The sequence below is a fragment of the Ambystoma mexicanum genome, chromosome 8 (genome assembly GCF_040938575.1).
Source record: "Ambystoma mexicanum isolate Mex_15411 chromosome 8, UKY_AmexF1_1, whole genome shotgun sequence".
NCBI classification, from domain to species: domain Eukaryota; kingdom Metazoa; phylum Chordata; class Amphibia; order Caudata; family Ambystomatidae; genus Ambystoma; species Ambystoma mexicanum.
The window spans coordinates 1,080,985,533-1,080,997,975 of record NC_090929.1 but is presented as its reverse complement, the minus strand read 5'-3'; the positions used below and the strand labels follow the sequence as shown (position 1 = coordinate 1,080,997,975).

The following is a 12,443-nucleotide window of genomic DNA, read 5'->3' as shown; positions in this document are numbered from 1 at the left end:
TGCCAGCCGTCCACCCACTGGGGTCCAAAAGTGGGGTCTGGGTCCACGGCTGGTTCAGGCCTGCTTGGCATCTGCATCCTGGCCTGCGGGCGAGGGCGCTGACCTCTGCTGTCGTAGGCCTGCGAGCGGCATCTGTAGGCTTCCTGGGTGGTACAGCGGAAGAACTGGCAAAAGGGTGCAGAGTACCCCTTGGAGGAACTGCCCGACTTCCCTCTTGAGGAACAAAGGACGATGATTTCCTCTGTCTCAGTGTCCCAATCAGAACATGCTGTCTCTGTGTCGGTCTTAATCGATTAGAGCATCTCGTCCACAGCCTTTCCAGACAAATTTTCCCTATCGAACTGAACATCCTACCTGAAGTCTGTGGCCATCAGCCAAACTTGGCGCTGCAGGGCCAACCCTTTCCCCATCTGACGAAGCCAGAGTCTGCATTATCCAATGGCACTGTGATGGCGTGGTCCGAGGCCACCTCACCCTCTTGATCAGGTCCAAGGCATCGCCATTCTTGTCATCTGGCAGGAATTCTAAGATTGGCCCAAGCTTATGCCAGAGCTCCCGGTCATACTGGGACAGGATGGCCAGGACATTGGCAGCCTGGACGGTGGAGGCCGCAGAGTAAATGATGTGCTTACCCACCACATCAAGATTCTTCCCCTCCAGGTACGGAGGCAGCATGGATGAAGACGAGGGGTTAGACGAACGCATCCTGGTGGTGGCGGTGGAGAAGGCAGCGATCTCAGGCACCTGGGGGTCGAGTCTGGGACCCTTTACTTCTTTTCCAGCTCGTCTCTTTTGGGAGGAGCAGTATTTGGCATTTTCATCAGGGCCAAGCCTTCCTCCCAGACTTTGTCCAGCAAGGGGACCAACATGACTGTTTTCCACAAGGGCTCCCTGCGTTGGAAAATAAACTCTTAATTCATCTCATCAGGCACCAAATTGAATAGAGTGGATGCTCTTGAGATCATGGCATGGAAGGAGCCCAAATCGTCCGGTGGCGATGCCCTGTCCGACTCATCGGCACGCAACAGCTCCCTGTCAGCCGGTACATAGTCATACTCATCTGTATGCATTGCTGTAGTGTCCGTATCAGTACCAGTGCCAGTGCCGATGTCTGCTCGCTCCTCCACCACCACTGGAGTTAAAGGCCTCAGGGTCAGTGCCGGCTGTGGAAGTGCTGGTTGACGTCTCAGCCCTGAAGGGCGAAGGCTGTCGCTTTAGCCCATTCGGGCTAGGTGGGCGCTTTGGCATTGGTGGAATAGGCCTGGGTCGACTAGAAGGTGGTCTAGGAGGGCGGAGGACTCGGCCCTGTACCGGGGGCTGAAAGCCTCTGCTGTGTTTCCAACACCAAGCGGTGGAGGGCAGTAAGTATGTCCAGTGACATGTCTTGGACGATCAAACAGCAGATCCGGCCTCCCCCTGGAGAGCTCTACCAGGACATGGTGCTGAGGCCTTCCTTGTGGTCTGAGTTTTAGTCCTCTGGCAAGTGGTCATCATCAGAGCTTGTATAGATGTGCGAGGCCTGCGTCCCGAAAGGAGTATAGATGTGTGGAGACAACCTTGCAGGTCTGGGATGAAACTCTGTATGCAGTAGCATCTCCCTGGTCCTGTCAAACAGCAGCCGCAGGAAGCCGAGGCGGCAGGGCCACCCTTGGAGTCGCTGTAGTCTTGACTGTAGAAATCACAGCAGTAATTGCAACTCCCTTCGATGACGTAATGATGCTCCTCGACGGGGTGGATACAGATGCTAGTCGACGGAACGGTGGTAACCTTGGCAGAGGAGGTTGTCATCGATGAAGTCATGGTCTTGGTGGATGATGAGGCCATCGACAGGGCTTTTGATGGGCCTGAAGACTTGTCCTTCGCAGAAAGTTCTATGCTTCGCGGGGGGGGGGGGGGGGGTGGAGGGGGATCCCATTGGAAGGGGGCATCCTCAAAGGACCGCAATATCTTCTCAGAGGGAGCACGCTCATGTGACCATCCGGTTCTAGACAAAGCATGAATGCGCCTGGAGGCAGAGATCTTCGCCAAATGGAGTCTTCGTTAGAAATCGGTGGCAAATCTCCCATCCATCCTCATCGTGGTCTGAATGCAAGCAATATAGGCACTTGAGGCGCTGATCCTCGACAAACGTTTTGCAGTCCACATTTTGCACAGAGTTTGAAGAGAATCCTCTTTTCCTTGGACAACATTGAGGCGCAAAGTAGGCCCAAGCCTGTGCCTTCCGAAACCTGAAGTGTAGAGCTGGCAATGAAACCAGATCTTCACAGACAACGGATCCCCACTGCCGGTAGTAAAGCAACGCTCAGCAATGGAAAAAGGTCGGAGAAATAAATAATTTGATGATGAGGACACCAACACTGAAACGTGCGGTAAAAATCTGAAGATGGCCACAAGTGGTGGAGCTTCGGGAGAATACTGTAATTGGATGGGGGCAGTATGACCCAGAGGACAGTGATTGGTTTTAGATGAGACGAGCAGTTTTCAGACTAAAGCAAAACTGCTTTTCTTTTTTCCTGAGGATTCCCAGCCTGACGGGGAATATTCATGAGCATGTGAATCCATGCTGGAGAAGGAATATGTAACTTATCTGTAACTTCTGTTCTCCAGCATTGGCATCTTTCATAGATTCACATGCGCCTCTCCCGTCCTACCGGGAATGTGGCTCTTGTTGGCTCATCTTGGCACTTAAAAATGCACTATACTAATCTGAAGCTAGCTTCCGGGGGGAAGGGCTAAGGAAGACTGCTTATTGGCTATGAGGCAAGATGACCCAAAACAACTAAGTACACTAAAGTGATTAAAGTTTTTCAAATTTAAATGAAAACTGCTTCACTGTTATCAAGGATTTCCAACCTCATGTCGGGGAATATTCGAACAGCATGTGAATCTATGAAAGATCCAATGCTGGAGAAATTCCTTAACCTCTAGGTACATCATAACCTACATGATACAAATGCGCACCATACACGAAGCAAAGCACCAAACTAGAGAGAAAGGGGAACAATACTTTAGAAGTCAAGCCCTAAGGCCACTAAAAGTCAGGATACAATTAACTTGATAGTACCAGACCCTCAAGTTCAAATTGCTCTACTAAAAACACAAAGCTACAAAGCAACCACAAGTTTAACACAGTATCAAGACATTTTCATTTACAATAAATTAAGACGTTAAAAATGCATGAAAAAAAATCAGTGGTGCACGTTAAAATTCTAGTCTTCGGGTTCCAATTCCCTGAACCTTAGGGGGACCAAGGAAATATATCCATGTACAGGCAAGTACTCATTTAGCCGCTTTAGAAGAATTATGTGTATGCAAAAGTTAGCCACACAAATAAAATATAACACATTTTGTAGTATTAGTCGTGGTTATGGGAAAAAGAAAGCGCCTCTATTCTGCACCATCAACTGCAGAAATGTAGCAACCTACACCAGCGGATGCCAGTGGAAGCCCTCTCGCAGATTTTCAATCCTAGGACTATGACCCAAGTAACTCAGGAAGAAAGGACGCACAGCAGGATTCATGGCAATGTAAGTCTATGGTAAACAGTATATGATAGGTTATTTATAACACGCTTAATACCCAGAGGTTTCTAAGCACGGTCCCGGAATCGAACCTGTGGTGCTCTCTGCTGTCTTGCTTCCAAGGCGAGCATGTTGCCCCTGAGCTATCCTCCAGAGACGTATGAACTGGGTGTCCCCTCATTCAGGGCCTGCTGGAAATGGAAGCCGATTATACTATAGAGGCTGATCCTGTCTCCACCCCCTCTCTCACTTTATGAAGATGTCTTGGTCGCGTATCAGGGGCATCCAGCCTTTGTTTAAATAATTTGAAAATTGTATGTGACAACATCTTTGTAGAACCAGAATGTCTGGAGGAAACCTTGATCCAAAACCCTATGAAAGCTAAAGAACTTAATAAGAGAACGGACTGGATTCGTACCATCACAGTAATGAGGACATCTAGGATCTATGCCTCTCTTACACCCACAGATAAAAATAGATTTACGAGGCCGACCAACCTGACAAAATTCCCGGCCCCATCTAGAAGAGCTGATTTTCAGAGATTTCGCTTAAATTTGCTCACAACTCTGGAAATCCAGATTATTAGAGATGCTGTTATGATAGCAACCCCAATCTATCAAAGATACCAAGAGAATGAGATCCAAACTGCGAGACATTTGATGATTGATTGCGCTGGGACCATCGGGATGAGAACACAAAGGTTAGTTAGATTTGCCCCCGATAAACTGGTGGATTGAGACCGATTGTTTTTGGAATAGACTGGTATCAGGACACAAGGTCTTTCTTACTGTTGAAGTGGTAAAATTATTGCGAGATTGGAACTTGAGATTATTTGTATGACTAATTTTAATGATTAACAGTAATGCTGAGGTGTGCCACGATATGGAAGCGCTTGAGCTAGTCCTGCTGAAAAAACCTACTTTAATCAATCAATGCGAGCTGCTGCATACTGGTTGAACAAGTAGGCACCTCAAACCTACTCCACATTAGAACAAAGCACAGTAATTGTTCCACCCTAAATGCGCTAAAAGCTCATAAAAATTCACAAATAATTAGTTAAAAATTATAAATGTCAAAAATGTTGTTGTTTCTCATAAGATCGACATTCACACAAACAGAGCTTTCCCTTGAGGAAGACCTGTTGAGGTCGAAACACGTGTTGGCAAATAACTGATGGTTGAACATGTCAATTGAACAGAATAAAACAATGAGCTATCGATTGGGGTCTCGTTTGAGAAGACTGAGAAGATTGTGTGCATAATTACTTGCACAACATTTTTGACATAATTATTAACTAATATGAATTATTGTGAGCTTTTAGCGCATTTAGGGTGGAACAATTACTGTGTTTTGTTTTAATTGTAATGATTGTATGATTAACTGATCTTAAAGTGTGAACATTTTGTTTGTTTTGATCAGTTTTTATTTTATCTGTCCTTTTGCTTTAATTTTTTATTTATTATATTTTGTTTGCAGAATTTTTGTGAAAAGTCAAATTTGAACATTATTTGTTTTGACTATATCGCAATAAAGGGAAAAAAGTAAACACAGTAGAAGGTAATCTGCAGAGACTCACAACCATGGATCACAAGGGCATCCTGAGGTTAAGTATGATGAATAACCAAACAGCCGTGGGCCACAAGTTAAGTACACAAAGTGATGGCTCTGGAAAACAGCTTGGGAACGGTGGAAAAACTGGTGAATAAAAGATATTCTCTTGCAGGGCAGTTTGAAGGATCCGGCCTTTCAAGGACATGAACCCAAGACCAATGACATGACATAACTGGTGTATTTGTACAGCACACGTTCACCCCCACAGGGGCATCTTGGCACTATTGACAGATAACAGATGTTTATGGTTACCCAACTTAATCGTACTCGCATGACGACAGACCCCTTGCCTCCAATAGACCCAATAGAAAAACAATTGGCCTACCCTGGAGTGGGACCCACCAGCTGGGAAGGAAAACAGCAAACAAAGCTCCAGGAAGACAGGGGATCCTGACCAAAAAGCAAAGCAGCCAGCAGAAAACAGTCCCCAAACAAACACCATGATGAAGATGACTCAGACGAACAGCAGAGGGGAGTTAGTTGCGTCCAACAACCCTTCCATATGACGGCAGTTTCTCACTTCCAGACACATAACCAAAATAGAGATTTAGAAAGAATGCAATAACACAGCATAGGAACAGTCCTAGGGTATCACAGCCCATCTAAAGCGAAAGGCCGGGAGGAGGGCAGTCCAAGAACAATGGCAAACAGCCAAGGACAAGGAGACGGGCCCAAACTAGTGTGGTCCGAGCTGGTCGGAAAATCTCTACAGCAGCAGCATCATCATCATCATGGCAAAAATCCTCCAGCAGGTAGGTAAGCAACCTATCAAAAGCCCAGCAGAATTGTGACAGGGTTAAGGTTTATATAAACACTAACACTTGCTCTGGCGAAAGCCAGCCCTCCAGTCATACACCTTTGGAACTCAAAGTTTTGCTAACCAGCCAAATAGGCTGGTCCTAAAAAACATTAAAAAAAACAGGTATTCCTACACAGTATGAGTAATGGCCTGGTTAGGGTGAGGGGTTGATCTGAACCAGTCCAAACCACCATAAAGAGCACAGGACTGGGCTCAGAGCGAGCACATGTTTTCTCAACAGCCATTTTAGGTCTGCTTCGTCGTTTCCCCAAACAAAGGAGTGGCCAAAAAAAAAAAAAATTTAAAAGCAGGACTTTAAAATATACAATAGTAACCCAATGGATACTAATTGGGATCCTAATGCAGGAAATTGGCTTGCACACCTGCGTAAGCAAAACTCAAATACAGCTGCCGCCAGCCCATCTAAAGCCAATGTAGGGTGATATATTCCCCCTAAAACCAAAATGGGGTGCTTCAGATCCCCTGTCCTAGGAGCCATATTGGTAAGCAGATGACCATATACTAAAAAAGCTTTGTCGTTGCAAGGGAACTTCAGTTGAAGTCCCTCTGGCCACAAAAAGTAATGTAGTAAAGGAGTACAAATCAAAAACGTTTGGGAGCCCCTACCAAAAGGGACAGCAAAACCTCAAAATCAAATTCTGCCTTTACAAGCATTAGTAAGATATTCCCCAGACCAAGGCAGTGGACAATTCCTGGAAGTTCATCCTGCTAAAAAGGAGAAGACCACTATCATCAGAATGTTTGAGCGAAGTGCTGGGGACACTTAGAAACCCCAGAGAGAATGAATCCCACCGAACATCTGCCTGGAGATTTCCCAGAACTTTTCACATTGCTGAAAGCCTAGAAACAGCCCTCTGAAAGAGCCTTCTGGATTTGCTCTTGCTGAATCTATTTAGCAAGATTAATGGTGAAGAACCCCATTACGATTCGTTTGTTCTGAGACTTGAGGAGAAGCCTTCTTGTTGTACTGTTGCCTTTATCCTAATTCGTTTGGACCAAGGATGAAAGGCATTGCTACCAGTGAGTTGCTTCACAGAAATTTGGTTTACCTTTCAATAAAATCTTTGCAAAACCCTGGCATCTACATGTGTCACTACCACTTTGTATTATGGCAGTGCTATTCTGACAAATAATGCCCACCTGTATCTGTACAGTGTGAGAAACCTGAGTGTATTCTTCCAAGTATTCAGGTGGCCAGAGACAGGCTGGCGCTCTCAGATGCCAACCATGGGGATGGACAAGTGAGGGAGGATCACCTGGGTAGGGGATCCTGGGGTTATGCTTGGGGAAATACCCAAGAAGAGATGCTGTATTATGCCAAAGAAAGGAGGAAGACTAGCTTCCTGAAGCTCTTTATAGGTTGCACCAACTCAACACCCCTTTCACCCAAAAGATCTCCCTTACCCAAATCCAACAAACCCTTCCTATCTGATAGATACCCTAAGAGCCCAAACACCATTGCACTCAAAACCCACAACTCCCAGAATCCTTGTTTTCCTGCTTTCCACTCAAATACTCCCAATCCTTCCTCTCCACATGGTTCTGGTTATTCTTTTCCGAACACCAAGCCTAATAAGGCAAAACACTACTGTTCTCACAGTCCTCAGTGTTTATTTCAAGATAGTAAAACCGGTCATTCCTGTCTGGCTCACAAAACCTATATGTTTCACCCTTTTAAGTTCATCAAACCCTCTGGAACAAACACTATAATTCCCTATAACACCTCTTCCCTTTCCTGTCCTACAGAAAACTTGGAAACGCTACATTTCCCCTTTTCCGACACAAACACTTTTTTACACTGTAAAAGACAGCAAACTAACCACAAAGCGGTGTACCTGACATGTCACAATACAAGGGTCAGGCAAAGCAGGCTATTAACCAGAATCACACACACCTGACGGCCCTTTCCCTTCCCCACAGGGATAAAAGGTGGAGCAAAAGAGCACTAGATGAGCAAGGCAGAACGCACGACGTAAGAGCCAACTCAACACGGTACTTCACGAGGAGAAAGGCGGCGCAGACCGAGAGGGAGACAAGGAGCGATTGGACCTTGCCCTTTTCCACCAAAGCCTGTGGAACCTCAGCAGAGCGAATGATAAGTCCACGAACAACAGCCAATGTGTATTGCAACAGATGTGCCCAGTACGTTAGACCCTCCTCCGCTGATTTTCAAGCTGGGGCGAGACACTGGTTTCATAGATACAAACCTGGACTCCAAGACATCAAAAAGCCAAGCAGCTAATCGCAACTGGTGAGTCAAGGGGAGTGTAGATATGAAATCGAACTGTGTTGAATGCCAAGCAGCTGAAGGATAAATTCAACTTTGAAAAGCAAAAGGATACTATTGAGAAAGAGGGGGGGAAAAAACCAGATACAGAGGAGTCTGTCACCACGCGAGTGTTCACACAGGAAACTCTAGGCGATGACCCAACGATAAAGAGACTACCGTAACAAGAAGGCCTTAGGGAGAGGCGAAAAACAGTCAAAGTGGTCATACAGGGGTCTTGTAAAATCCTATGTACTGTCGAATGTCTGACAGAGAACTGTAAAAGCTAAGGGAAGTGAATACTGTAAATTGAAAATTAGCACATGAACTGTGTTTTGTGGAAATTAGCATGAGTGAACCCGCGCTAGGGATGCTAATGAAAAGGGACAGTCTAAAAGTCCTATGAGGAATTGCTGGTAAAAGTCGGCAAGAGTGAACCCGGCAGAGGGAAGCTGAAAACCAGGGACAAAGGCCGAAAACCTGGTTAAAAGGACATTTAGATTTATGAAGGCTTGAACAATGAAAGACAAGGGAAAAGGAAGTGTCCCCCTTGTCTTCTGGGATCCGGGCCTGGCCAAGGGAGATCCAGGGGTGGAATGTTATCACCCAAAGTTTGCTAATAAAGGAACTGTCTTGTTTTTTTTGTGAAATGAGTCAGTGCCCAGAAGAGGGGGACCCAGGGATGAAACCATCACCCAAAGTGTTCATAAATCAGAACTTTGTGTTTGTTTGTTGAGAATATCAGGCCTCGAAGGCAATAGACTTCTCATTATAAAGAGACTTAACCATTGAAGAACCTGATCGCTGATATGGAACTGTGCGCTCGTGCTGGGAAGGCTCAAGTGTGTGCTGTGCTCCAAAGTCCCACCTTGTCCTGTGCTAAAAACATGGGGAAGGGATACCTCGAGGCAATCTCATCCTGATTTATTATTTGTGAACACTTTCTTCTTTATTTTGATATATTATCCCACACTCTTTCTTTAAGGAAGTTGTAAGGAATTGGCAATAGGTTTTTCTTAGCATAAGCCTTTTTATTTTGACACAACATCACTACGGCTGCCTTATTTTTCATTTGATGGTCGACGCTTGCTCCAATCTTAGATTTAGGCTTAGTTTAGGAGTTTTTCGACCCTGCATTTATAGTTCAATAAACACTCCTGGCGCTGTGATCACTTGTGTCTGTCTTTACTGTAGTCACCATGAGTTCCTTACAATAGGAACACCCACCTGTATCTGTAGAGTGAATCCTAGATTCTGTGAAGTTCACCAGGTTGTTAGGGCGCATTATGGCGATTGACCGAGCAGTGATGACCAGCCTCTGGAATACTTCTGGGTCAAGATCCTTCCCTTCTTTGCTACAGGAATGTAAGCACTGAACCGCATTACTCAGGAGCGCCTGGTCCTGCAAGAAAAGAAAATAGTGAGCATGTGTGGCAGTAAAGTACACAATGTAGTCCAGTTAATGCATGTGGTATGCCGCTAAAACATGTCAAGAAAAGTAAAAATGTGAGTTAAAAGCACTGAGCAACTGGATTTTCCTTACTAACATAATTAAATATGAAAATGTATTTTATTTGGTTTGTTGCAACGTTCCCGCTATGACTACAGCGGGGCCCCCAGCATATTGGATATGGAGCCGTTTTCCGAGGTGAGTTTAGGGTTATCACCCAATATACTTTACTCATGTTGTGTACGTTCACTGGCTAGTCCCCATCGCTCCCAGGCTACCAGGAGCTTTTACCTTTGTGTTTTAATTTAGTACAGCCCACCTTAAGTGGAGGGCTGTGGGGGCACTATGTCCCTTTTTAGGCAATTGCTGTTACCTCTTTTGATGTACACTGAACAGGCTGGTAGCAAGGAACCTATTTGTTCTTACTTTTGTGGTGCAGTACTGTGCAGCAGTGATTTTTCTGCAATAATGCCCCTTTGAGCACTGTGACAAATCTAGGAAATGCATCCCTTCTCCCCATGGGGGAACCACCCCCTTTGAGGACAGGGAAGTAAGCTCACTAAGCAAGACCCTCCCTGGTGGGTCAGGGAAAGCGGGGCCTCACTGGGAGTGACTCCCCTCTGTGGGACAAGGACTCCCATTCCTTTAAGAAACCACCTCCAAAGAACACAATTTTTGCCTGTATGGGAATAGAAGAAACTAATGTTACAACTATATGGCCTGCAACTAAGACTGACAGCACTTTACTACTATTGGCTTAGGGTAATGCTGGAGGTCAGTTTAAGTCTGCTGCGGACGTACAGCAACACACCCCTTTGAGGTACCCGAGCGTGAATATAGAGACAAAGAATTGTGAATGACAAGGAGAGAATCCTACGCAGAGGCAAGTTTCTAGTGTACTGATGTCCTGGAGGGGCGGAGCTGCGCTAGACAGCAGAGCCTTCGCTAGTGTAGAGAGAAGCAAAGAAGCAGAGGTGCCAGAAGGCCGGCGCCATGATAGGTGGCACATCCGAACGAGATACAGACGGGGAATCCGTCTTTCTTGGTGGTACAACCACAGTACAGCCATAGTGGGTCAGGGACCAGAGAAACAGCGTTGAGACCAGGAGGAAACAGAGGAAAGAATTGTCCATTCTGGTTACGAGAATCCAGGATTCTGCCGTGCCAAGCAACATTCAAGCAGCAGACACGTATGGGCCAAGAACACTGAGAAGGGAGGTGAAGGGCCACAGCGCCGCATGGAAGCCACCCCACTGGAGCACACCCACAGATACAGAAGGTACCAGGGTTGCCCAGGGCAGAGGGAGGTGAGCGGAGCCCTACAAACAGAAAGTAAGAGAAAGAGGGTTACAGGAGCCTGAGAAACCAAAGGGATTAATATGAGATATAAATATTAAAACCAACAACGATTAAGAAACACAGAAAGCTTAAGGGGTCTGGGAAGGCCAAGAGAGATAAGAGACATTTGGGAATCTGGAGGATAAAACCAAATGCATTGTGATATAACCCAAAAGAGACATTTGGGAAATCCAAGGGAACCCTGCACATTCAAGCAAAGTGGATGAAGACATAAAGCCAAGGAAGACAAAGTGACTAAATAAATAATTCCAAAATGTAAAGGACTAGAGACATTTAATTTAAAGAGATTTGCAAGTTTTCCTGAAGATTTAAAAAGGAGAGCAGAAACCCTTTTTCTATCTTGAACAGTTTGTGGAAAATATCTCCAGAGTGAGATCCTCTGAACAGTGACCCAAGAAAGTCTGAGTGAGAAGGTCATCACCTGGGATAATTTTGGGTTATTTGAATATATAGTGGTAGGGCTATATAAAAGATAGGTTACGGACTAAGGACTGCCTTTTTATTGTTGATGACTGATGAGCATCCTTCGTTTAATTTATAGGTAGGGGAATCCCTCATACCAATAGGGACAGAGGCATTTTTCTTTTAGCTATCATTAAACAGATTTAACAAGTCATACCAGAGTGCCTCCTCCTGGTTTGCCACAGTACCATATGCTGAAATGGCAGATCCACATGGGGCAAGACATGTACTCGTACCAGCTTGTCCTACGGAAATTGTATAAGTAACCAAAAGCCATTAAATAAATAGATGGATTAAGTTACTTACCTCTAACTCCTGTGCTCTAGAATTGGTATCTTACATAAATTCACATGCTTTGAATATCCTCTGCCGTCAGGCTGGTAATCCTCAGCCATTTAAACTTTAGTGCTCTGGTATAGTCATTTTGGGTCATACTGCCTAAGCCAATATTGAAGGCTCCCCTAGCTCCACCCCTGGAGGCCATCTTCAGATTTTGGCAAAAGGCACTTCAAGTGGCAGTATGAGCTACGAAGAGCCAAGCAGGGTAGGCGGGAGGGTTGTCTGTGAACCTGTGGAAGATACCAATGCTGGAGAAATGTATAGTTACTCGCCGTAGTGATTAACGTACTCTCAGTCCATAGTCTCTTTTCCTCTATACTGCATGGGCGTCCCTCACTAGGGACGGGAGCCGGAACCTTTTTCACCAGAAAAAAATCTTCCCCTTTAAATTTAAAGGCACGCGGGGCGCGGACCTGGGAGCATGCGCTCCCCTGACTGTGCCCAACAGCACCACTCCTCAGTCCCCATTGACGCGTCAACAAAATTTAACATTGCCTAATGACTTCAGTATTATTAGGGGGGAGGCTGGTGAGTAACTATAAATTATTCTTGTCCCGTCCCCTTTCCTCCATACTGCATGAGCAAGTACAACTGAATGTAGCCCCAGGCTGGAGA

The 12,443-nt window shown here is 45.6% G+C and overlaps 1 protein-coding gene across 6 annotated transcripts in view; it reads right to left on the bottom strand.

Annotated features, from left to right (window-relative positions):
* UBR4 (ubiquitin protein ligase E3 component n-recognin 4) overlaps positions 1-12,443 on the bottom strand; it is a 2,945,062-nt gene that overhangs the window by 1,331,705 nt on the left and 1,600,914 nt on the right. For all 6 annotated transcript variants that reach the window (XM_069611069.1, XM_069611071.1, XM_069611072.1 and 3 more), the window contains one exon: positions 9,446-9,620. In XM_069611069.1, coding sequence (XP_069467170.1) covers positions 9,446-9,620 — 175 coding nt within the window. The remainder of the gene's footprint in view (positions 1-9,445; positions 9,621-12,443) is intronic.